This window comes from Choloepus didactylus, chromosome X (genome assembly GCF_015220235.1).
Source record: "Choloepus didactylus isolate mChoDid1 chromosome X, mChoDid1.pri, whole genome shotgun sequence".
NCBI classification, from domain to species: Eukaryota; Metazoa; Chordata; class Mammalia; order Pilosa; family Megalonychidae; genus Choloepus; species Choloepus didactylus.
This window is the reverse complement of record NC_051334.1, coordinates 34110385-34137766: the sequence shown is the minus strand read 5'-3', so window position 1 is coordinate 34137766 and position 27382 is coordinate 34110385. Positions and strand designations below refer to the sequence as shown.

Below are 27382 nucleotides of genomic sequence, written 5' to 3'. Positions count from 1 at the left end.
TTAGTTGGGTCGGCTTCTCTGCGTCTGCGGACGATCCCTCTTCCCCGCCCGGCCACCCCCGCAGACCCACCTGCGTGGCGCAGCGGGAGGCGCGCGGAGACCAGAGGGAGCGAGTTCCGTGGCGCGGCCGCTCGGCTGCTCCCTCCATCGGAGGTCGGGCGCTCGGCTCTCCGGACCCGCCTGGCGTCCTAACCTCCGGCCGGGCCGGCCGGCAGCGGCGCCCCGGGCATGGCTTCGGCGGGCAGCGGCATGGAGGAGGTGCGCGTGTCGGTGTTGACCCCGCTGAAGCTGGTCGGGCTGGTGTGCATCTTCCTGGCTCTGTGCCTGGACCTGGGGGCCGTGCTGAGCCCGGCCTGGGTCACTGCCGACCACCAGTACTACCTGTCCCTGTGGGAGTCCTGCCGGAAGCCCGCCAGCTTGGACATCTGGCACTGCGAGTCCACGCTCAGCAGCGGTGAGGGCCCCGCGCGCCGCGACCCCTGCCTCCCGCTCCCGACTGCCTGGGACAGCCGCCGCCCTCTTCCCCACTTCTGTGTTCCCCACCCTTGTCCACCCCAACTCCTCCCGGCCCTTCGGGGATCCTCGGGCTCCAGTCACCTCCCTGACAGGCACGCGGCTGTCCCCTCCCCAATCTCGGTCTCCAAACCTAAAGCGACGTCCCACGCCCTCTCCCACCTCCCCTGGCCATTCCTCCCGCTCTGGAGTAACACGTACGCTATTTTTGGTAATTGTTATAATTTAGGAGGAGAACCATGTGGCTGTGTTTAAAATGCAACTCCTTCCACATCCCCATTTAAAAAGAAAAACGCCCCAACTCCACCGTGATGCCGTGGGTTCTCTGCTCAGCCCTCCCCATTCTTCTCTCTCCTCTCCCACATTTCTCAAGGTGGGATTTGCCTGAGTTTACCTCTCAGTGCCCACGGTTTCTGCCTGTTCTACTCCACCTCATCTGGGTTTTCCCCAGTGAGTTTTGGTTTGGGCTTCATTTCCTTGGGTTTTTGAGGGATTATGGAGAGTTGGGAGAGGGACAGGCTTCATTTCCTTTTTGGGTGACATGGTGGTTGGTTGTAATTTGCCCTTTCTCCCCACCTTCAGTACCTCCCATCTCTGCCAGACCTTTCTTTTCTCTTCTGCATGAGCTACTCCCCGATGCCTGGAAAGTTGTGGCTTAATCAGCCAGTTCAGCCAGCCCTAGAAGCTGCAAATGGATCCCTCTGGCGCGGGTATTGAGGGATGGGGTGGGGTGGGGTGGGGGAGAGGGGCAGGAGAAGGTAGCCACAGGACTACCAGCTCCAGGGAGCCTTTGCTGTTTTACTCTTTTTTGGACCCCCCCGTTGCCTTCCCCAGGGCCCCGGTTACACCCGTGGTAGAAGTTGGCCAACTATTTCTTGCTGCAAACGCTTTGCTTTCTAATCTTGATTCCTCAACCTTGGTGTCAGCAGAGAAAGGAAAGTAAAGGGAGAGGACCTGCCCCTGATTTTATAGTGATTTTACATACACACACACACTCCTGAGAAACTCATTAAATTCTTTTGTGACAGTTTCATGTCTTCTCTGGGACTATTTATAAAGCTTTGCGGAACATTTTAAGTTCCAACAAAGTTGGAATAGCACAAAAGCCACAAAAATCTGATTTGCCTTTGTCTTTGGTTTCTTGTTATGAAAGATTAGTTCCCTTGGTTAAATTTCTTCTGTAAATTTAATTTTCTCTTTACAAAAGCCTTTTTCTTCAATATCACCTCAAAAATCCCTGTTGAAGGGTTTCGTCTTTGTTCCTTAATTCACTGTTGGGAGGACTGGTTGGCAGCAGGAGGTCAACATTTCGGCCTTTTAATTCTTTCAGGGTTGGTTGTTTACAACTAAAGATAAAATGAATCTATAAAATGCCTTTCTTCAGTAACCAGGGGATCCAAATAAACTTTGGAGAAAATATCTTTTCTTTCCCCTCTCAAATAGAAATGGAAATTTATGTAGAAATGCCAGCTTCAGCAGGTCTCCTTGGCAACGTAAATCTTTTGCCCCTTTCTCTCTGTCTTCTGAAATAATAGCTCCCCTGATTGCATAAAGCCTTTTCAGATAGGTTAGAGAAACCAGCTTCAAATCCTACTTTCTTTTCAGGCCGGTATCCTTTCCTCTTGGCCAGGAATGTGGGGAACAGGCAGAAGCCTGCTCCAGTTTGTCTAGCAGTATGCCATGTTTGCTAATCTTTCCTTAATTGCCTTCATAGCCATTTATCTCAGCACCCACCCACCCCCGCCCCCTAAGCAAGGAAATAGGGAGACACAGCTTAATGCAAATAATGGCAAAAGGATTCTGCAAGGTAAAAATGAAAGCTTGCACAGTTTCTGTTTGTTTGTTTTCTTTTTCCCCTAAACCCGTTATTCTACCCCTTTCGTGAAACTCATTTCCCAGCATTTATTTCTATTTGGGTTCCTGAAAGTCAGCTTTAGTTTCATTTTGTTTAAAAAATAGTTTTCAGCCAAGAAAAAGAGTTCATAAGCAAATGGCCGAGGGGGGTGGGGGTGGGGGATAAAGTAGAGATGGTTTTGTTCCAGGCTATTTGGAACAAGTTCTTGACTTTCTTTATATAGTAGCAGTTCACTTTTTGCTCTCCAAAGGTTAGGGGGAGGGGTCAGGAACGGAAACAAAATATGGAAAATTGCTCTGTGTCTCCTCTTTACAAAGTCTGCTTTCTTAAAATGTTATGTGGACTTGAGGCTTCTATCCACCAGTGTTTTGAAACGAAGGGGGAAGCCTGAAACGAAACCAGCAATGCTTTTCTTGTCTTTTCCAAATGGCCTAAAAGCTTTTTTCAGACTGCTTGCTGGATGGAGCTGCAGAAAGCAGGGAGGGAGATGTCTTTTCTGATGATTTTAGAAGATCCACTTCATTGTCTCTCAAAATGAATTATCTTGGGAGGCTCCACCAAAGACAGTTTTACTGAATGCCCTTTACCAGGATCTTCAGGGCTTAATTAAAAACCTTTGTCTTAATTAGAATGAAAACTGCCCTGAAGAGGGGAGCTTGTATTTACAGAAGGAAAATTTCAGGAATGTTTCTACTGACAGCACCATGCCCTACTTAGGCCCAGTTTCTACGGAAACTTTCCCTTCACCCATTATTTTTAAAGCTGCATTGTAATTTAGATACCAAATATGCTTCGTTTGCTGTTTACACCCCGTTTTATGGTTTTGAGTGAAAGCAGAGCCATGCCTCTGTGTAGTCCTGGTGTACTGAAGGTTGCATCAGCACCTCTAGTATGAACCAGTAATCCGGGTGTCAGTCAACTGGAATGCTTCCTCCTGGTGCCCCAACTCACTTTATGGGGGACAGTGCAGGCACTCATCTTTAAGCTGTAAAGTTTCCAAAAAGACAAATGAGGAAACGGCTAGCTGACTGTTAAATTCGTGATGGAAACAAAAAAGAAAAAAAATATATGCGTGTTAGGAAGTTTAGAATACCACATGGCTGCTGTCCACAGATTTTTTTTTTGTAAGGATTAGTTTCCCTCACTACGTTTTTTTGTTGGCAGCCTCTTTATAAATCTTAAATCTTAAAAAAAATGATGGTAATGCTTTACACCTCTACCTAGTCACATTTAATTTTGATAACGTTTTTAGATTATAGTTGTTAGGGTTTCACAGCCATAACAATTACAAAGAATCCTCAGTGCAAACGGGATGGGTCAAGTGTATACAGAATGCTGATGCCCTCAACTCTACATCCAGCCGGCTTTATTGTATAACCTCTAGGGTGATTCTACAATTCTTTTTTTAAAATTATAAACATATAGATATTTCATATAAAGCAGATTGCTTCTTGCAGTCAGTATGATTTATTGAGTGAGCAAAAAGCCAGGACATGCTGCTGGCCAAATGCACACATTTTACTGAGAGTGGTTTTAGTATATATCAAATGCATTTACCCATCTTTCAATCCCCCAAATACTTGATCAAATAGTTGGTGCTTTTTTCAAGGAATATTGTTAACATCATTCATGTACTTGTCCTATAAATAGCTGTTTTTGTAACATGAGTCACTGGCAGTTTTGAAACAGCAGTGCACCCTATGCTAATAACAGGTGAACATTATTATTTTCAGTTGACAAGAGGTTCTTTTAAGATTGTTTTGTATGTAGCTCAGTTTTTTTTTTTACTTTAGTATAAAAATCCATTTTAAAAGGCATTATAAGAAAACCTATCTTAGATGGTAGTTTAAAATAAACCAAACTTCCTGAACACCCACAAATCTTCGAAAATCTGAGATGCAGTGATTTTGAGTTCAGACAGATATCAGCTGTCATATTTTGCGTCCATACCTTAATTGGGAAGCAATTTCATTGGGAAATGAAATAATGCTGTTTGCTCCAGTTAGCATCAAAACATTCTCAATTAATAAACCAGGGAAAACAGGTATAATATATCAAGATCTTCATGATGATTTTCTTTGAAAATCTCCCTAGCTTTTTAGGTTCCCCGGATTTACTTTTACAAGGGACATTTTAATTTTGTAAGCAAATAGAATTCCTCTTTTGCTCACATTTATAGAAGGATTACAGTCTCCAGGGAGCCACTTAGCTCAGTCTTTGGCAGTGAAGGGATTTGATGGGTCTGAAAGCCTGACCTTTAATAAAAAATTTCAAAACCAAACTAAACAAACAAAAGCATATATCAAACAATAGATTTTACTTGCTGTCAGGAAAACATTTCAGGAATTTACTTCAAGTAGATACTTAGGCCAGGCTGTCGATACATCCAGTGCTACTAGATAATGCAAAAGGGATTGCTGATAATAGACATAATTACACATTCTAGGGATCTGATGCTTCAAAGTACAGTCCCTGGAATACTTACGTAAATACCTGAGCAAACTTTTGTATGAACTATGCTAAATTATAATGTAATCCTATAGCAAGGCAGAGTAGTGTGAAGAATACGTGAACATTGGATACTAAAGGACCTGAACCTGCCCACTTAGCAATCACGTGACTTAATGCAACTTACTTAACCTCTTCAAATGGTTTGTTGTGAAGACTAAATATATGAAAGTACCTGCTCATTAGGGTTATGTTTCTTCCTCATTGTTTATTCAGAAAAACAAACCCAAAGTGATTATTTTTCATCAATAATTGAGGACTTCTTTTCTTAAGTAGTGCACTTTCTTTGTGTTGAATAATGAAGTACTTTGTTAATTTCAGAATTAAATCTTGATATTCATTATCTAACATTTAACAATGCTCTTGGCAGATTATGGTCACAAAACTATTATCCAATAGCTACTTTTTTTCTGGAGCACTACTCCAGCCCAAACACATCAGTTATTTCCAATGTCACAATGAACTTGCAATGTAGTTAATATTATCTCTATTTATTATTGAGGATACAGGGATTTTAGCAAGATTACCAAGGTCACAATTAATAGGTGGTAGAGACAGGTTTTTACCGAAAGTGTTCTTTACTAATGCTGGAAAACAAACCATCCCAAAAGTTAGTAAAATAATCATTTTATTTTGCTCTGCTCCAGGATCTCTGGAGCCTTGGCTAGGGATGGTTTGAATGGCTGGGGACTGGATCATCTGGAACTGCAGGATCCTCTTCCAAATGGTTTCACTCGTGGGATTGGCACCTTGGTAGGAATGACTGGGAGGCTGGGCCCAGCTGAGATTCTCCCTGAAGTGCCTTCTTGTGAACTCTCCAACATGGTGGTCTCAAGATGGGACTTCTTACAGGATGAATGGTTTCCCCCAGAGAGAAGGTCCTAAGAGAACCAGGTTTTTTAGCCTGGGAAATCACACAGTATCTCTTCCACTTCATTTTATCGGCTAAAAAGGAGCCATATGGCCAACCATATTCATGGGATGGGAACTAGACTCTACCTCTTGATGTAGGAGTGGCAACTTCCTATTGTAGAAGAGCATGTGGAATAATAGTTATTGTTGGGATCATCTTTGGAGCATACAATCTGACACTTGGGAGTAGCTGCAAATATACATTCTTTATTGTCTCCAAAGAACAATGGTACCTACATAAGTTTTACTTAAGAACTTTGAATTTGTTAAATAAATAACATCAGACTGGGGCAAAAACTGCTCTCCACAAACACCTGGCTTTAATGATTGTTTTCTTGTTTGAGGTCACTGTTGATTTGGGATCAAATGAACTCAAGAACCTTACCTGTTCACAAATAGAAAACTTTCTGTGTTTGTATGTGTGTTTGTGTGTGAGTATAAATATGTAAAACTTTAGGTCACCCTGTGAAATGACCAAGGTACAAACTAATTAAGAATCTGTTCTATAGTCTGCTAAATCATGTTACATGATAAAATTTTACATTTTTTTCTGTAGAAAGTTTTGAATGTGTCTGATGAGATGTGCTGTTTACATGAACACTACAACATTAAAATTTCAGACAGCAGCCGGGTTTTATAGGAGTTGCAGAGTTGTTTTTGTTTTGTGTGTGTGTGTGTGCTTTGTTTTCTTGTTTGTTTTAATAAGAATTTTACTGTTGATAGTTGTCCATATTTTGAATCATAGCACATTTGGAGTAGGAGAGACTTTAAAAACAATCCAGTGCAATCACATTTATTGCCATGGATAAGATAAGGAAAATAAGGCAAAATACAATGTTTAACAATTCATTAGAGAAGTTCCACTTTGCCATAGTAGTTCCTGCAGGCTTGTGTTTCAAAATTTCCTGTAATATTGCAGATCAGTACCTCTTAGTGCTTGAAGGATTGTTTAATAGTATGAATTTTGCATGAAGAGGTTTAAGACCACATGTGAAATAGATGTCTACTTTTTGTAAGACTATTTATCATCCATGATTTGATTGCACATAAAGTTTAAAGAGTTTTCAAGGAGATATACTAAAAATCATAAAATGACAAGTTAGATATTTATTTTAGATATTTTAGTATTTTATTTTAGATACTATTTATTATTTTAGGTATTTATTATCATCAAATTTATGTTGTTATTGTATTGGTCAGGTTTCTTCAGAGACACAGCACCCACAGGATAAATGTGTGTGTGTGTGTGTGTGTATGCAAATATGAGATTTATTTTATAGGAATTGCAAGTCCAAATTTTGTAGCTCAGGCCACAAGCTTGGAATTCTGAAGAAGGTTTCAGTGCATTCCCCAGGAGAAGCTGGCTGGCTGAAGTAGAGATGGAAATTCTTTTGACTTCTGAAATCATTAGTCCTCCCTTTAAGGCCTTCAACTGATTAAATAAGACTTCTCTCATTGCTAAAGGCAGTCTCCTTTGTTGATTATAGATGTAATCAGCCATAGATGCAATGAACTGACTAATGATTTAAATCTGGGAAATACACTCATAGTAACAATCAGGCCAGTGTTTGTTTGACCAAACAACTGGACACCATCACCTGGCCAAGTTGACACACGAACTTAACCATCAGTTACCATGGCTAGTCCTTAAAAATTCACACTTTTTCTTTAAGTTTCTTCATGGTGGGGTACTTTAAAATACTTGCTTAATTTTAACTGGAAAAACAATTCTAAAAGTATGTGGGAGCCAGCCATGTAAGTTTCTTAAATTGAATAAATTAGTATAAATTTTCACTAGAGCAACCTATTACTGCATTTTGGCTTTTAAAAGAAGATATATTTATTTATCAAAAGTGACTAATTTTTCTTTACACAGCATTTTGACCTCAGTTACATGTTAAAGGCACTGTCAGTTAAATCTTACCAATTTCAAAAGTATTGTGTCGTGTCCCTTGAAAGTTAAACAAGGACACCTTTCCTTCCCATTTTTGCTCCTAAATTCGTGTGGGATTTTGGGACACCAGTAGATCATCAGTTTTTGAGTTCTATTCTAGTCCTCCCTTTGGCACCAAAGATTCCCATTTAAAAAATAAAAGACATAACCTACAACAATGAGGCTTCCACAGTCTCCCAAAGAACCATGAAAATAAAATCTAGGAGATCATCTTTCTCTCTACTGGCTTATGAATTGTGAGATTTAAAATGATAGTTTAATGAACCATGTCACATATTGATAGGTCTTTTCAAAATGTATGTTTACAAGCAAAAAGATTTAACAAACAACAACAACAAATAGAAGTGTGATGCTTGAATCACGTATTCTCTGTATATAAAAAGGCTTATCCACAAACTAACTCAAGTTTTCATCAAAGGGGATTTTATTGCTGAAGTGTTTAATGTTCCTAAACAAAAATTTTATCAAAACATTCCCACAGTACTTTGTTAATGAAACCTGGAATCTATTCCTAGCACCACAAGATGACTTAAAGAGAGATTCAAGACTTCTCCCCTTTGTTTTTCTCTTTTCACATATATACCCAGTAAGTTAACAACATTGAGAAATATTCATTGATTTCCTCGGGAGTAGACATTATCTTGGCATAAATCAATATTTTAATTTGAAATGAGAATTACAGAAAAGTAAGACTCATCATGAAAACATTAGAATACATTTAGGGAAATAATACCCAAACTGAGAATTGAATGTATGAGGTTAAAAGCTGTTTCTTCATTGCTGTTTAATTATAACTAATTTCCTAAAAGAAGTGGCGATTGTGTACTCAGGGATTTACATACAGTAGAACTAATTGTGGTGTATAAACAAAACCAGTGTTTGACAAGTTAAAGGTTTTGAAATGAGATGGGTAGAGGAAAGCTTTAGGCACTTGTGTGGTACATTGACCTTGGCTCAAGCGTGGAAAATGTATCTTCACTAAGAGTTTGCCTTTCCTGAAAATTGGAAATATATTTGACATTTGACATCCCTAGGGCAATGTGAATTCTCCAGTTGGGAGGTTATAATGTGGCCGATAGAATTTTCATAATGCAGGGGTGATTTCAGACTGGTCTCGTGTTAAACTGCTGCTAATGTAAGTCAGCACAATTCTGCAGAATACTAAAGCATTTATAGACATTGGAAACTCTGGTGCCAGCTAATAAAAATACCTTGAAAAAGGACTGGAATTTAGTTTCTGAGTTTTGCATATTAACATTGGACTTAATATTATAACATGGAGACTGTCCAATTTTCATTCTGTAACTGCAGGGGGAACTATAGCATTTTACATATGTATATATATATTTATATATTATTCCTGTTACTTTTTACATTTCTTTGCTGCTAGAAAAGCTCTAAGAGAGAAGCATGCCCTTATCTTGACCCTCAGCTTCCGTGGGTGCAGTTCTCATTTCAGGTTTGGTTTCTAGATCCAAAACATTCTTCTCAGCCTATTTGAGACTTCACTGCTTAATGGACCAAGGATGTACATTATTTCCTCAAAACTGATTATCATCTGTTCTCTCAGATTTTAGAAACTGAATTCAGATATCAAATCTACTGTCCTGGCATTGAACAATGACCAGTTTTAATTGTGCAGAGCGCTGCAATTTGTAAAACAGCACCATGGCCACTGATGTTCTGCAGAGCTGGTTTATGTTCACTGCTCTACTACAGTATCAGTACATCATTTCCAGAAATATGTAAAACTAATGCAGAGTAATACATCTCTGAGGACTCGTAACACTTCATCTGACTAAATACTATGAGGCCTATAATTGGGGATCTAAGATTGATAGATTAACCGGTTATGAGAACTGAAAAGACACGACTTTTTTGAAGAAATGGGGCAGAAAATTGAGAGTTTTTTGACATGTTACTTTGTTTTGCAAGCACTGAATATGGGATAAAAAGTATCCATGGCATTGAACCTTTTAATGGAAAAGCCATTAGTTTAGATGGTCATTTGTTATAATATTATTGTAAAATCACCAGAGACCCATTAAATATAGCAAAACATTTTATGCGTATGTGTCCTTGTTAAATCTAGTATTGGACTTTGGTTGGTAGGTAAACATCCATTTCTCTGTCTGTGTAAACAGGAAGCCCAGTCTACTATTTTAATGACCATGAGTAGATCTTTATAGAAGTATTTTTCACTTTTTAATTTTATTTCCCATATCCTAGTCTTGCTTAGATGTTCAGTGAGATAGATGGAAACGGTAACCGACCACTTGACTTAGCCACGTCAATACACCTGGTTCCTGACTTGAGCTCACCTCTAAGGCAGGCCCTATTGGACAGTGGTTTCTAGTTGTTTACTGAAAGAGGCATGACACCACAAGCACTGTTCTCAGCTCCAGAATGACCAGGGCTGAACCTAGAAAAGTGCCCCAGGTTTCCTTGACTCTGGTAGCCATATCTAACCACTTTGTCAACCTGCTGATTGATGTTCAACTGGTTAGTGATTTAAAGCTCTGGTTCTGGGCAACCTGCCTGAGTGAATCATTCCAAATGGATATGATAACAGCAATTCCAAAACTTGACACTGTCCACCAAGGATATAGCCACAGTACTCCAGTCTAAGCCCCGGCTGCTGGCCAGGGCAATGGCAGACATGGTGCCTTCTTGTTCTCTCTTGGGGGAAAAAAAAGAGCTTTTCTGTTTGAGGAGGAGGCATATCTATGGTTGTGGACCAGAGGGACGGGCAGCCATGGCACAGCAGTGTTGCTGCTGGTGAGTCTTCTTTTTGACTTTATATCTGGACTGATGGTTTTCTCATTGGCCACAATCTCAGTGCCATAAATATAGGATATTTAGAAGAAAATCCAGAACTGGTTGTGTTCATCTACTTTTTAGAATTACTTCCCATGCTGTGAGAGATTCCCTTCCTAATTAGGTTCTGGTCCCCTTTAATAAATTTTATTCTCCCAGTGGCTCCTGTTACTGCATTTTATTTGCTTTCCATATGAAGTACAGTATTACTATTTTAAGGAAATTCAACATCATGTGAGGTTAGGATTTTTTTTTTTTTTTGCAGTTTGCTCTTGCTGTGTTGCATAAGCCTCACTTTGTATTTTTGCATTACTCACCGATCAAATTAGCTGCATTATTTACTTATTGTTTGAGAGGCCTTTACCAGAAAAAAATTCAACATTTAAAAATGGGAAAATATTGACCAAGGGTAGACAAACTACATCTTGCAGTCAAAACCAGCCTGCCAGCTGCTTTTTTTGTAAATAAAGTTTTATTGGCACACAGCCACCCTCATTCGTTTATGTGCTGTCTGCTGCCCTTTCCACATAGCAGGTCAGAGATGAGACCATGGCCTAAAAAGCCAAAAATATTTACTCTCTAAGCCCTTTACAGGAAAGCTTTGCTGACTTTTTCTTAGTCTTCTCTTTACCAGATGCAAATAAACAAATATATTTTAGCTAGTCTTTAAGTCTATTTAAGACAAAAGCAATCAACATTAATTCCTGTATTTATTTTGATTTGAAAGTAAAAATAGTCGAATGTGTGGTATTTTATGCCTGTTGAGCTATGAGGAAAAGCTTAGCAGGAGAAAGCCATCTATACTTTTATTTTAAGGTCTTTGAAAACTGAGTGAATATTTAGTTGCATCTTGATTTAAACAAAGCCAGTAATACAAAAAATCTTATTTATATAAAATAATTTGGGGGAAGTTGCTTTTATAAGTTTTATAAGTTGCTTTTTATAAAAGTCCAGCTAGAAAGTATCAACATGGGCACTGTGAAACTCTCCGGGAATTTGATTGGCAGATGGGTGGAATGATTTTATTCCTTTCTTTGTTATCCAAACCCTTTGATATAATTACAAGTTGATTTATTATTCAGAAATTTCAATTTACCCATAAGTTTTCAGAAGAATTTCCATTTTGTTAAAGGACAATATCACTGTAGTATATGTAAACTTTTTCAAAGAAATTAAGAGACTTCCAAATATAAAGGGTTACTCCTTTGGCTCTTTAATTCAAAGCTACATGTTGTTACAGAGCATAAAAGCCATAGCATGGCTATCCTTTTAACTTCTAGTTGAAAGCAAGATATACTTTTGTTTGAAGTTATATGGCTTTCCTACAAATAGATGTCATAAAAAATGCTCTCCACTTTCTTGTGATGCACCTTTATATTTTAAGAAGTGTGCATTTGTTCTGTTTTCCCCTTGTTTGTTTGTTTCCTGACTGCAAGGCTAGCTAGCTTTAGTTCAGTGCCAGTTATACATCCAGGATTTCTTGGAGAGGATATGGAAGAAGTTGTTTGAGGCAGGAATATACAAGTATAAATAAATCTTAAGGTATTGTAGGTTTCCATACTCATCCTTTATCCTACAGTGACAAAGAGTGCACTTTTGAAACGGGCATATATTTCAGAGTGCAAGATCAAAATATCATGAGTTCTTGACTTTGGGCAGATTACGTTACAATTTCTTTAACCATAGATTAAAATCTATTTGCATTTGTTGCCCATACATTACACAGAGGGCCAGAAGAGGCAGCCTGGAGCTTCTAAACAACCAACACTGAAGAACACTGCTCTCTAAGTATCATTTTATGTGGTGCTTCCTAAGCTGCATAATGCTTTCATATATTCACTTTGCGTCTTTTAAGAGCACATTCTACCTTTCTTATGGGATGGAAAATGGGCCAGTGTTCTGCTGTGCCATTTGTATATCTTTGTTTTATAAAAAAAAAATGTAAGTGCATTTTGATGAAATTTACCTTTCACTAAGTGCATGAGAGGCTCTTTTGAAGTATCCATACTATGTGACTTGCGAATAGTAAGTGGTCAATATATATTCATTACTTCCGGGTATGAATGAAGAAGGGGACTGAGCAGCCAGTTAGGATCCATTCTGGCTCCCTGGGAATACTTAATTTCCGAAATGGTCCTGAGGTGATAGAGACAATACTAAAAAAGTAGAATGAAATAAAAAGAGAAGGAAAAAAAATCCACATAAAATAACAGCAAAACCTCCTCATGCTAAGTTGCTGGGGGAGCTCCTTTAGCATGGAAGCAGAAAAAGAAAGGCAAATAAAGACTCAGGGGATTTTTATTGGGAGAAGGAAGGCTTTCCAAGAAAGGACAGCAATAAAAATGAATGTACTACAGCCACGTACAACAACATGGATGAATACCACAGACATAAAAGCCAGACAAAATAAATATCACAGACTTTTAAAGCCAGACACAAAGGCATATATGCCGAATGATTCCATTTATATAAAGTTCAAGAACAGGCAAAACTAATCTGTGGTGATAGATATCAGTAACCTGGGCGGGGGAGGGTGGATATTGATTGAGAAAGGGCCCCATGGAACCTTCTGGGTGCTGGAAATGTTTTATATCTTAATCTGGTTGCTGGTTACATGGCTGGATACATATAGCAAAAATCCATGGAGTTCTCTACTTTGTACACTTAAGATTTGGGAACTTTATGTTAAAGCTCAATAAAAAATTAAATAGTAATAATAATGAGGATGGGTCACAGAGAGGGCTCCAGATATATCGTAAATGCTTAATAGAGTCCTTGGAAGGAAAGCTTGGCAAACCCCTGGTCTAAAAACTCTGCTGACCTTAGCATAGCAGCCTGCTGTGCTGGAATAAGGATAGTTATGTTAATTTCTGTTACAAAACATTTTAAATCCCAGAGGATTCAGATCAGATCTATTTAGCTGCAGCAAGGTGAAGGCCATTGAGCATGGTTCTCTTGCTTCTTTGAGTACTTTTATTCCTTAAAAGCAATGCCTTTCTCTTTTTCTTTCCAGATTGGCAGATTGCTACCCTGGCTTTACTCTTGGGCGGTGCTGCCATCATTCTCATTGCATTTCTGGTGGGTTTGATTTCTATCTGCGTGGGATCTCGAAGGCGCTTCTACAGACCTGTTGCTGTCATGCTTTTTGCAGCAGGTAAACAGACTCATTTACTTTCAAACCAGTATTAAAGTTTCGAGAACCTTTCTACATCCTCCCCTCTCATGCAAAAAGCAGTATGTGTTGGCCGTGTTACATAAAAATTGAGAGACATTTGTTATATTTGGAGGTAAATTGACTAAAGGCTTATCATACCCATTTTCAGTGCATTAAGCATTTCACAGAATACAGTAGCAACTTCTAAACTTCTAAAGAAAACATGAATAAATAATATTTCCTGACAGTGCTGTTGCCTTAGGAATTGTGGCAGATGTATTTACCCACCGTCTTTCTTCATATCCAGATTTTTCCCCCTTTTACTGCTCCCATGGTTATCTTAAGTCAATGTTATTTTGCCTGACATGAAATTGAAAAAAAGAAAATCCAATCTGTGTACCAGTAAAGGTATACATCTATTTGAAAACAAACATGGTTATATTGAAAAATCATGATGTGAAACTTGAGCCGCCATAGGTTAATGCATATTCATTAATTTAGCAGCCATCATTCTATGAAATATAAAATACCAACCACAGGTAAAATGGAGGTTTTACTGAAAATCAGGAGCTGTTGAGAAAGGGGGCTTAGAGATTAAAAGCCCAGCACATTATTTGATGTGAGTTTTAATTTTCATTTATAAGAACATCCTTGAATATATTCTTCTTTTGACAAATATTCTTTGGGTGCCTTCAGTTTACTCTGCCAGTCATATCTGATTTGAAGCCTGCAAAATAAGCCCCTGTGACTGTCAGTAACGAAGACACTGACAATCATCTAGGCTGTTAGGTGGGTTTATTTAAGCTGTTTAAAGATGAGAATAGATTAAATTTCTCAGGATTTGAGGGGTGGCTTGAACTAAAGCTATAAAAGCGGAAGTGTTCTGCTGCCCCCTGCTGCTTTGGTTCATCTTATACCCACGTAGCCTGGTCAGAATTTAGGTGTCATAAAAATGAAGGTTCAGAGGGCTTGAAGGCATCCCGAAGTACATCTAATTCAAATCCCTTAAATGGTTTGCTCGAGATCACATAGAAGTTACTGCAGACCTGGGACTGGAAAGCTACTGAATCTTAAACTAGTGATTCATTGACGACTGACTTCCCCTCATTCACTCAGTGATTTTTTGGGTACCTACTATGGTCTAAACACTGTATTAAGACACTTGTAAAACTGGCCAAAATATGTTAAAGCTCAATAAAAAATCATCACAGATACTTTTTAATAGAGTAGAAAGCATTATTAAAAAAATATTTTGAGGTCCTAGGCAGTGACCATATTATCATTATTTTGTTGCTCTCATGTGTAATAAAAGAGCCTATTTGAATGATTTGGACCACATGGAGATTCTCCTACAGATTCCATAGAGCTGTTCCCTGGTTTCTTTCTTGGTTCCTGGATAACCATGGTTCTTTTTCTGTTTTATTTTCTAATTGTAGTATAAGTTTGACTTTGCAGCTAGGATGTATTAACATAAAGAATAGATGATCAATTCTAATAGAATTTCTTGATAAATTGATACTGATATGTTATGTAATTCTTTAAAACTGGAAATTTGTTCTGAATAATTTTTAGAATATACAGATATTTCTCATTTTAGGAAGATGTAGACATTTTCTAGACATCCTATTATATATATCCAATATTATTGTGCACAGCTAGTTACTTTTCCATTTAGCCTTTAACTTACTGCCTAATGCCATTTGCAGAATCTATAGAGAAATTCATTATTTATACCACCTTTCTTAAACATGCTTGGAATAAAAACTGGAAGATTCCTGTTTTCTTTAAAAAAAATCTCTGTATTCAAGTATAGTGAAATATATAAAAATGTGAAAATAGTTATTTTAAATGAACATAAGTTCAAAGTAATGAGTTTGGCCAAAATAAAGATTTTGATTTAACTGTAATTACCACAAATATTAATAAATGTTCAAATAACGAAAGGAATCCCTGGAGCAAGATTCATATGGTGCTTTTCTACCTGCTGAGACCTAAAATGAGCTTTATACTGCTACATTTCTAAAACGTACATGTGCTGAGTATTAATTTTACTCATTCTCTTTTGATGTTGTGATTATGGAAGTTTTTCTTGAAATAACCACTTGTTTAGTGCTCATTTTGCATATGAGCAAGGTAAAATTTACCGGTTATTTGTAACATGTCATGAAAAGACTTCTCTCTCCCATTTACAAAAGCCATTAAAGAGTTGCCTGGAGCTGATTTTTTGAAAAGATTTTCATCACAAGTAATAATCTTTTTTTGAATTCACTTTTATTGAGATATATTCACATACCATACAGTCATCCACAGTGTACAATCAACTGTTCACAGTACCATCATATAGTTGTGCATTCATCACCACAGTCAATTTTTGAACGTTTTCCTTATTCCAAAAAAATTAAAATAAGAATAAAAATAAAAGTAAAAAAAGACACCCAAAACATTCCATCCCCCCCCCATCCCACCCTATTTTTCATTTAGTTTTTGTCCTAATTTCTCTACTCATCTGTCCATACAGTGGATAAAGGGAAGGTAAGCCACAGGGTTTTCACAATCACACTGTCACACCATGTAAGCTACATAGTTATGCAATTGTCTTCAAGAATCAAGGCTACTGGGTTGCATTTCCACAGTTTCAGGTATTTCCTTCTAGCTATTCCAATACACTAAAAACTAAAAAGGAGTTTCTATATAATGCATGAGAATAACCTCCAGAAAGACCTTGACTCTATTTGAAATCCTTTAGCCACTGATACTTTATTTTGTTTCATTTCTCTTCCCCCTTTTGGTCAAGAAGTATTTCTCAATCCTTCAATGCCAGGTCCAGGTTCAACCCCAGGAGTCAAGTCCCGCATTGCCAGGGAGATTTACACCCCTGGGAGTCATGTCCCACATAGGGGGAGGGCAGTGAGCTTACCTGCAGAGTTTGGCTTAGAGAGAGAGGCCACATCTGAGCAACAAAAGAGGTTCTCTAGGCTGACTCTTAGGCACAGTTATAAGTAGGCTTAAACAAGCTTCATAAGGGCAAGCCCCAAGATTGAGGGCTTGGCCCACTAAATTGGCAGTCCTCAAACACATAACGTATCTTTTATTGATTTGGGCATAAGATTAGCAAAATTGGAAAATCTGCTTACATGAAACAAAGCTAGCTAATATTATGGTGGTTTATTTTGCTTGTTTCTTAGTAAACATGCTTAGTTGAGTGCTCAGCTTGTCTCTCTTATAATTTAGTTCAGTAATTCTTCATAAATATGAATTTGTGGCCTTTTCCCCCTTATATTTATCTTGGTCCAGTTGAAAATGGTCTGATCTCAAAATGTTTTCTTCTCCAAATAATATTAAGCCTTGTGGCATAAAACAATATCTTATTGTTCACACACATACAAAATTCTCTCTCTCTCAACAAGGAAATATTTTTTCTTTTCTTCTCCTGAGACATGCAATGTATAAAATAAAACAGGCATGTCACAACCACTTGTAAACATCTTGGGATTATTTATTTTAATTAATTTAGTATCATGTACTGTACCTGGCAGTCGCAGGCACTCAATACATAGTTGTTGAATGAGTGATAGAAAGATGACTGAGGCATGTGGTTTATAATGTGGTGGGGAAAAACAGGCATATAAACAACTAACAGTAATTCAATATTTCTTAAGCCATTTCTCCCTTTAGAATTTATGAAGCAGCAAGTTTCACATGACCACAGACCTATGACTAAAATAGCCCATAAAAGTTACATTTATCAAAATGATTTTATGATTTATTCATTCAACAAATATATTTTGGGTACATACAGTATGCAGATATACTATCTGGATGTTGGATAATATATTCTAAGGGTTTTTTTTAAATTGATGATCAAGTCTCATAGACAGCCAAACGGATTTTCAAGGTTTTGTCTTCTGTTTTTCTCTGAGGTCCTCCATTTAGGCTTATTAACCTGCTGGGATAGTTACTAGAAGAACTAAGAGTTAGCCATCACTGCAGCACATCTAAAACCTTGTCCCATATTCCACAACTTCCTTACTCACTGGTTCTGGAAGTCTAGACCTCAGAATCAGATGTTATCAATGATAATAATGCTAATAATAACAATAACAATTAACTGAGCCACACTGCTAGAATCCGATAAACAGTCTTAAAATGATGTCTTTATTTCCCCATTTTATCAATGAAGAAAGCAACTTAGAACGCTTAAGTAATTTCCCAAGGAAGTTGCAGAACCAGGGTCTTAATTCAGAACATGTGACTTGAAAGTCTAAGTGAGGATTCACAAACATCTTCACTTCAGTACATATCAAAATAGAGAAAGATCAGACCAGAATCCGCCTCGATTTTTGAATTCAGCTGTCTACTGTGTCCTGTAGTTGGGGTGCATCCTGTTCCTACAGTTGCTCCATTTTCAGGAGCATGACCTGGAAGGAAGTGAACAACTTGGGATGTCATAAAGACGACAAATTGATCAATGCGAAAGGAAAGAACCATAGCACTTAATGAAAGCTATACACTTTTCCAGCCCAGTTGACCACAGCGTATTTCTTGTTGTGCACCTGCTAATATGTGATATAATTCTGATAACTGGCATCCAGTTCCTCCTCACTAAGGAGTTGGTGAAATTATATTTGTAGGAATTGCTTCTCTCTGGCGCCTCTTCTTTTATTGTCTGGTTTTGAACTGTCTGCAAGATTGTTTTTATGCCCCACATAAAAGTCAGGGCTTTGGGGTGATTGTTTCCCTTCTTTTCAAGGTCTTTAAAACAAATTGCAGAATATTCTTGGTCTTTTTTAATTCAGATTTTAAACAGAATCCCAATTAAATTGTATTACTAAGAATATCTCTTTTCTGTTCTATCTGCAAAAAGCCTCCTAAAAATGATTGCTTATGCAGAAGGGTGATTTTTTTTTTTTTTGCAGCATCCTGCAACTGCTTTGCCTCTCTGAGCCATCTCTTACTAGAGGCTTATTTGTGTTTTTCACCTATCCCCATCATCCTGTGAATAGCAGTGGGCTGGTTGAAGGTATTTTTAGTCTAGATTTCAACAGGAAAATCAGTGCCCAGGTTAGATTCCAAACTAAAAAGGATATTTTCTAGTCACATTTCTTTAGATTCCCTGTTGCCTTCTGTGTATCCATATCAAATTACCATTTGGCTCGAACAAGTTACAGTATTACTGCCCAGCAGCCATTTCATACCTACTACTACTTTTAGTGGTTATAGACTAAAAAAAGAAAAGAAATTGATAGCTTCATATTAATCCTTCATGGGCAAATGTTTTTATTCTCCAAATTATCATTTCTTTATGTAAATTCTGTATTTAGGGACTTGGCTGGTAAGTTCTATCAAGTCTGTCTTCAAATCCTTCTAAGTGTGTACCTTCTTTTTGTACACCACTAGATTACACTAATTATTGTACACTAATTATTGCCTTAGTTGAGGCTACAACTGTTCCTCAAGTAGAATATCTTAGTTCCCAAATTTTGTCTTCCCCTACTTTCTTTTAATTTTCTATGGTAACATCTGACTTAAAATGTATGTATGACTCCTCCCTTTCCCATTGCTAGAATCTAGTCAGTTGTTTCTTCCTTTATAGTCTTTTCATTACCTTTCCTTACCTTTTTTCCCTAGTGATGGCACTTTATCATCCCACACTTGTCTCCATGAATTGACTGATCTCCTAGTAGCCAGTCTATCTCTTATCTTTTTCCCATTTAGTCTGTCTTGCACTCAAACACATGAGGTATATTCTGAAATACAAATCTGGTCTTGTCGCTCACCTTAGTTTGGGTTCCCCTAAAGGCCATTCCTGAGATGAGGATTCAAGTGCATGCTCTTTATTTGGGAGGTGAAAGAACCACTAGTAAAAGGTGTGGGAAGTAAGACAGGGAAGAGAAGTCAACCAGGAAAGGGTAGTACATCATCAAGCCAGTTGTCATTGCAAGCAGCTGGAACTTAATCCTCCTGTAAAAATCCTGGAAACCAGTATAGAACACACACCTCAGAATTATCCCATTTGAAAGAGTAGGGAGTTGAAAGTGTTGACTTATTTCAGTATTGAAAACATTGAAAAACCTCCCCTCAGAAAAAACTCAGTGTATATCATAGATAGCACAGGAATTAGTGGCTCTGAGTTTCTGTCACGCCTCTATCCACACAACTTCTGTGGTTGGTAGTTTTATTGCTACTTGTTAAAAAGGTGGAGGAGTGGGGCTGGATAAAATGAACCCCAGATTTCCGTCAAATTTTAAGTGCTGTACAACTTTACCCATGTTGTCTCTGAGGCAGCACATAGGGAGCTGGATTTTTAATTTTTATTTTTTTGAAGAAGCTAATAGACATTTTTGGCACTTAAACTGGCTTGAACAGTATCACAGCCTGTGCCCATTGTGTATCATTGATTGGTTGCAAGAAGGCATTTTTACCTGCATCTGTGTATTTTATTAAATGGAGAAAATTATTTACAACTGCAGAATTATATTTTTTTTCCTCAGTTTTGCTATTGCAAGCATTTTTCTCTGTGATTCCAAAGAGAGTAAAATAATTCAGAGGCATAAAGCATTTTAGGATAATTTTCATCTGGCTGCAACGAAATAATGGATTATCTCTAAGAAAGCTGCTCAGGAGAGTATGCCAGTGGAGCCTAGTGGAATTGTATTTCCACTTTTCCACCAGAGGGAAATTATGGCATTATATTATACCATGGAGGCCAAATATTTGCTAAATAAGACACATTAAAATGAATATTAAAAGCAGTCTAGGTAAAAACCTTACTCCTGGGAATGGCCTTTTCATAAAAGAATCAGTATAATCTTTCTAGAATAAAATGTAGATTAGTTATTACTTCCTGCTCACAATCCTCTGGTTGCTGCCTATCACACTTGGAATAAAATACAGACTCCCAACCATGGGTCACAGAGCCCTCCATAAACAGGCCCCTGGCTGTCTCTCCATCTTATCTTAATGCCACTCTCTCCCTGGCTCTCTGTACTGCAACCACAGTGTCCTCCCTCCATCCCGATGTCCCAATGCAGCAAACAAGCTCTTGCATCAGGATTTTGCACTCTCTCCGTCCTGGACCTGGAATGTTCCCTCCCCGCTCTATGGACCTCTGGCTCCCTGGCTTTGTTCAAATCTGTGCTCAAATGTCCCCTCCCCAGAGAGGCCTTCTACTATTGATCTAAACAGCAGCCCACATCCTTCTGTCCTGTTTTCCTGCTTTATTGTATTTTCGTGTCTGTTAACAATACCTGCCATTATATTCTTTATTTGCTAATGCACTCACTGTCTATACATGAGAGTAGCAACTTTGTCTCTTTTCTTAACAGTGCCTTAAACTGTATCACTTTGGAAATAAGTCAGATATTTATTGAATGAATGAATTTGTGAAATGAGTAAATGAATCACTCTATCTAACTCACGTTCATATTTAAATCATGTCCTGGCAAGATCAGTCATAATTTGACTACAGATGAGAGTATAAAAACCAAAGGGAAATGTCTTTTTTTTTCCTTTTTACCTACTTGATAATTGTGGAACGATTTTTTTCCCTTTAGTTCATGGTTGATAGTAATTGACCTCTTGTTAGTCTTAAGACATTTAAAAGAAGAAAACACCCTTTCCCTCACAACCGCAAAAAGCCAGCTGGAATATTTTTTTTTAATTTTTTAGAGAAACTAATAGACATTTTAGCACTTACTGGCTGGAAATAGATGAAGTGTGGGATTTATAATATGCCATCAGCTGAGCCCTAACAATGACTTAAAACTTTTTCTGATACTTTTATAACTGTAAACAAGATATGATTTCTGTGTTGGATGTAAAGAGAGTCCTTTTATATGAACCTGTTTATCCATCCACTCCCAGTAGTAATGTGGGAGCGTGGGAGGCCAGAACTGGCCGGGAGAAGTGTTGAGCTACTGGCAAAGGTTTGGAGTTCTTCTGTCTAGTTTCAAATAGATCACTTGACCTCTAGTCAGAACCTTATACAAAGTAGTGATTTTGAGGCATCATACCCACATGAATTTGCTGCAGTTTATTAGTTTTACCCCAGAGATAGATGTCTGTCGTGTAGACTTTCTAGGAACATTAATCATTGGTAGTAATAATCCTTTAAAGGTGCTGAGAATAAATGAGAATAAATTGTAAAACAAAATTCCAGTTTAGTTAAACACACTATCCATCCTATTACTCCTTGTAAAAATGTAATAAATTGAATTTTTTTACTATTTATTCTTCTACTCTTTAATTATGCACATTCTTGTTTTCCTTCGGGAATTTATAGTATTTTAAAGATGAATTAAACAATAATCATTTTAACCAAATATTACTTTGAATATTGGGGGCTGAATCTCTTCTCAGCCTTTTGGTTAAGATCAATTGTAAATATCAGGGGCTGGAAAACTTTTCTTATAAAGGATCAGATAATAAGTATATTTTGCTTTGTGGGCCATATGGTTTCTGTCGCAGCTATTCAACTTTGCCGCTGTTGCATGAACAATATGTAAATGAGTGACAATGGCCGTGTTCCGATAAAATATTTAGTTTCAAAAACAAGTGGTGGACCAGACTTGTAATTTGCCAACCTCTGTTATGCATTACTGTGCCCCAGATTTTTCAGGGAGAAAACTGTATGTTTTTTGAGGGTGGGAGCTGTCATATAATAGAGAATGAGGCAGAGGCCTCATTAAATTGATTTAAGTAAAATACCAAGTGTGTAATAGATGATCCAATAGGAAGTTATCAATTTTGAATGGAAGACATCATCTGTTGTGTAATCGAGTGTCTCACATCTAAAAATATCCACAGGATAAATGCCACTTTAATTTTAGATATTTAAAAAAAAAAAACACCTTGCCCTACCTGATACATTGGTTTATTTTGTTTTGTTAGATGTGACTCATCATATTTCCTCTTTAGCCCTGACTGTGAGAACTAAGTGCTAACTAAGTACTAAGAGCTAAGTTTGGTACTCTATTATAGTAGCCATTATTAGCTTAGGGTTTCCAGTACCATTATTTCCCATGCCTTCATTTTGAAATTTCAGTGGAAAATAACTATATAAATGTGGTCTATAGATAAAAGTTATATCTAATAGAAAGGTGGAAATTGGGTGTGGCATCCTGACGAAGGAGAGTTCTGAGCCTCTTTAAATATGAGAGGCAGTGACTGGATGAGAGGAAAGAAGGAAAGTAGTTTGGAATCAGACTAATATAAGCAAAGACATCAGGGTAGGACTTGCTGAAATATTGGGCTGAATTTAGATGGTATTAAGAAACAACAACAAAAGCATGTCTCGATTCATAGGTTGCCAGTTTCGTCAGTAGGTATGCGTTTGAATTCCTCAATTCCTCAAGACCATAAATAAATTCCAAGGGTTTCAGTTGCAATTGGGGTCAGTATTCTTGCGGAGCTGTTTGTAAGTTTTGTGTTGTGGAACAGCTTAAGCTTAACCAGTACCACTTGTCAAAAGAGTGACAATTATGTATGTTTTTTCTAATCAAAGTGAAATAAATCCATCGCATTGTGTCATTTCAAGACACACCTTGAGAGAAGTATTTGTCTTCAGAGTATAACAGTGTAAAAACCAGGGGCCAGAATCACTACTTTATATGTTCAAATAAATTATTATATATTGCAGTAATTATTTCACCAGATACTAATGTAGTAATTTACTAATTATTAAGAGGGTAAGTCTTACTCTATTGTGAGAATGTTTAAACAAAAAAAAAATTAAATCTTTGGTTTTTATGTTTAATTTATTAAAAAGTAATTTTCATACATATGTATATTGATATGTTTACATCATTTTATTTCCTATAAATCACGTTTTCCTAATTTTGATTTGCCTTTCTTTCAGTTGTTTTACAGGTTTGCAGCCTGGTCCTTTACCCAATCAAGTTCATTGAAACTGTGAGCTTGAAAATTTACCATGAGTTCAATTGGGGTTATGGCTTGGCTTGGGGTGCAACTATATTTTCATTTGGGGGTGCCATCCTTTATTGCCTGAACCCTAAGAACTATGAAGACTACTACTAGAACCAGTCGTCTCAAATTATGAAACAACCAACCATCCCACAAAAGGATTATGTCTGCATCTTTTCTAAGTCACTTACTATTTTCTAAAATACTTGTGGAGCATCAAGCAGTTTGCTCAGTTGATTTAATATCCTTTGCCTTTTCGCTGTCAACATCATAACCAGCTTTTACATCCATTTTAGGGACCTGCACAAATTAAGAGAGCAGAGCTGATTAGACATAGGCAAATGCTGCAAACTTCCAATATGTTCGCGTCATTTTTCTTGACAAGTGAAGGGTCTATGTGACAACAACTCTTGTGAGAAAATGGTCGGAATGAGAAATGCCTGGCTCTCCTATTGCCTGCAGGGGAGCAGCTGGCATAAGCAACATTTAGAAGTTCCTTTGCTCTGACAAGGATTCCACTATTAGAATCCTCATCTCCTGCTTCTCCCACACAATGACTACATTGGCCATTAGTTATTTGCTTGAGTGAGCTTTGAAAAGTGAACTGCCCTTCAGCATCTAACAGCAGTTGTGAATGTAATTGGTTCATGGTACACATTCCGCCTTCTAGAATAGTCTTTTTAAACAGGAGTTCATGCTTTGGCAATCCACAGCTCCCTGGTTAGGGAGTCAAGACTTGGAGACATGTGCTTTCCATTATGTGGTTAGAAATTGTGCCTCAGCCACATCTAGAATGGGGAAAAATTGAGAGTCTTGGCTTTCCCAGGGGCAATTAGAAAGAAACATGCATGATTGGCTTTTGTCCTAAGTCCCCTTTAAATCATTTACCAAACATTGCAGCAAAGAATTGTGCATCTGTAACAAGCGTAACTATTTTTATAGAAGGTGAACCATTAGGATAAATGGTAAGAAGTTGTTCCCTAGCCCTGCACATATGTCCACCCTGTTACATAAAATTAATATTTGCTCTAGTGAAGTGGTTTGAACACTAACCTTGTACACGCTGTTAAGAAGCTTAGATTGGTATTCACACTAATTTACCATACGAAAAGTACATATACTTTAAAGCTTTTGCTCTGTGTTCTCTACTGTTTCACTGCAAAGTTTTACTAGAATTGCATAAGAAGAAAAATTGAAATGGTGTTAATCTGAAAATGTATGACTCTCCTGTAAGCACTGTAGTTCAAAAGAGTAGCAGTTAGGATGATCGTTTCACTTAAAATCTATTAAAATAGAACGCCACTATTTTTTCCAAGTATTTTAAATATCTTCATTTAAAAAAGAAAGAATAGCGATAGATTTATATAAATGTCTAAATGTCTCAGTAGAGGAATAGAAATCATCTGATTATCACCCGGTCCTCTAAAGTTAACTGATGGGCTAACTGATTTGTGCACACAATTATGGCACATTTACCTTAAAGGAATATTTTGTTGATTGTTCAAATGGAAGGAAATGCCAAAATAATAGGGGATAAGTTTGCAACTAATCTCACCGCAAACTTGTGTTAATTCTGTTTAATATACACATTTGGATAGTTTAATTATAAGCATATTTTTATATCAAATATACAGTTCTAATATAAAAGTTATAAATATTTTTGTTAACAAAGACACTAAAACAGTATATCCTGGTTTTGGCCCACTTGCAGAAAGAAGCATTGGAAAAATCATCTTAAATGCACATGTGCTAGTATAATGTAAAGTCTGTTAAGAGCAGGACCACATCAGTAGTATTTTAAAATGTGCTTTACCTCCCAAAGCAGAACTCTGCTTTCAGGCTTGTCTTAAGAACTATTGCCAAAAGCAACAGGAAAGCAAAACAAAACAACCACAAAAAATCTATTTTATTACTCAAATGCTAAAAAATAAAAATAAAAATTCTCTCTTATCTTGTGAATTTTCTATAGCATCACGAAGTAAATATGAAGTACCAGGCTTATTCCTGTTTTAGCCATGATAGACAAAAGCAATTTAATGCATCCTAGAGAGAAATCTTTATACAAGTGTATGATTCTATAAAGAATCATAAGAAGCTATGAGTGGAAATTTTCCAGAAAGGTAGTAGAGAATCTTTTGAAACAATTTTCTTGAGAAATAGTAAAATCTGAGGCAGACTGTCTTGCAGTTAATTGCATATTGCCAGAGCAGCATGAGAAATACGATATTTGGATTGGGGTTTCAGTTACTAAACACCCTCTATTGTAAGAGGATCCTCTTTATTCTTGAATAATGGGAGTACAGTACTTTGGTGCTGACATCAATGAGCCACTTTTCTTAGTCCTAAGAGACCATGTGGTGTACTGTGTTAGACCAATATCACATCTTGAGTCTTATCAAGTTTTCATTCTCTGTCAATATGGCAAGCTGGAAAGTGACAGAATGTTATAGGTTAAGGCATACATATTTGCAGTTTACTGAAAAGTAGATTTCTTATATGACTTTTTTCCCTTCCTAGTGAAGAGCCCTATGCTATATTTCTACCATCACTAATATTTGGAATGTTTTCTTATGAATAGGCTCAGTACAAAATGAAAATCATTGCTGCTCATCCAAAATACTATTTTGTCTATCGGAATACACACAAGTGAATTGTTCACCTACATTAACATTATGTCTTTGCAGCTAGTTTTGTTTGATGTTTTCTTACAAGCAAAGTTGTCAACTACAAACCCATTATTTATCTTAGAGAGACGTATGTGCACACACGTATATAGCGTAAAGTACACAGCAGGGCTAGTTATTTGGATTTCTTGCACAACTATTTAGCTTTTTGTAAGTTCAACATGTGAATTTTAAAGACATAAATATAGAGAGACCTATGTGTTTGAAATATAAATGATGTATATGGATTAGCATGTACCTGTATATTCTTAAACATGCAATGAACTGACTGGTAAGTGACGTCTAATCATATGGCTAGCAGTGTAATTTATTCAGACTGTATTTTTGTACAGAGCAGCGCACACTAACCTATGCCTCTGTGTCCTCTTTAATGCCTAAAACTGTGCCTAGAAATTTCATCTGTCTTAAAAAAATAAAATACACTTCATTCTGTTCATGCTATTAGTTTCTCTACTGCTGTTCTATATTTATTATTTTTAAATATATGACATTTACTACTTCAATATGAATTCATGGTATCCTGGTTATTATTTTTTTTAGCAGTCATCTAGAGGAAACCTGTTTATCTCTCCAGTGGTTTTGAGTTTGCAGTTTCATGATCAGTTGTTCATTTCATGATTTCTGTAGCTGACATGAAGTTATCTATGTGGAAAAAATAAAAATAAAAGTGGCTTTGCTGCTGCGGTTTGACTTTGTGTCTTCTATATTGTGTAGACTCTTTAGATGAGATTTCTAAATTACATGTCTTCAGTTCACTTTCTCTTTTGAAATATGTTATTTAGAAAACACGGCTTAATATGACTTGGTCATTTTGTTTTTAAAAAATACTATATCTTTTATTTCAAATTCTCTCCTAAAACCCTTTCTGTGTTCAGCAGCTGAGTTACACAAGCAATCGGTGATAAAAGAAAGGAATACTAAATTTTTTTTCACTTGCTGTTTAAAAATGCACAGAAAGAAGTGGTAGAAGCCAATTTATCACTTTCCTTACTCTCCAATCACATATTTTAGGAACAGGAGTAGCAAAAGGGTTTGGTATTGTATTTTGTCTAGTTTTCAGTGTT

The 27382-nt window shown here is 37.2% G+C and overlaps 1 protein-coding gene across 1 annotated transcript; it reads left to right on the top strand.

The window, feature by feature from the left end:
• Positions 1-78: 78 nt before the first annotated feature.
• Positions 79-27008, top strand: TMEM47 (transmembrane protein 47). The gene is made up of 3 exons (XM_037822172.1): positions 79-454; positions 13573-13713; positions 23570-27008. Exons 1-3 carry the CDS (start codon positions 229-231, stop codon positions 23746-23748), a joined length of 546 nt encoding a protein of 181 aa, XP_037678100.1. The 5' UTR covers positions 79-228; the 3' UTR covers positions 23749-27008.
• Positions 27009-27382: the final 374 nt, after the last annotated feature.

Coding starts and splice junctions, on each gene's coding strand:
- TMEM47 (XM_037822172.1), top strand. CDS start 229: ATGGCTTCGGCGGGCAGCGGCATGGAGGAGGTGCGCGTGTCGGTGTTG. Junction 455..13,572: donor CGAGTCCACGCTCAGCAGCG/GTGAGGGCCCCG, acceptor TTTTCTTTCCAG/ATTGGCAGATTGCTACCCTG. Junction 13,714..23,569: donor TGTCATGCTTTTTGCAGCAG/GTAAACAGACTC, acceptor CCTTTCTTTCAG/TTGTTTTACAGGTTTGCAGC.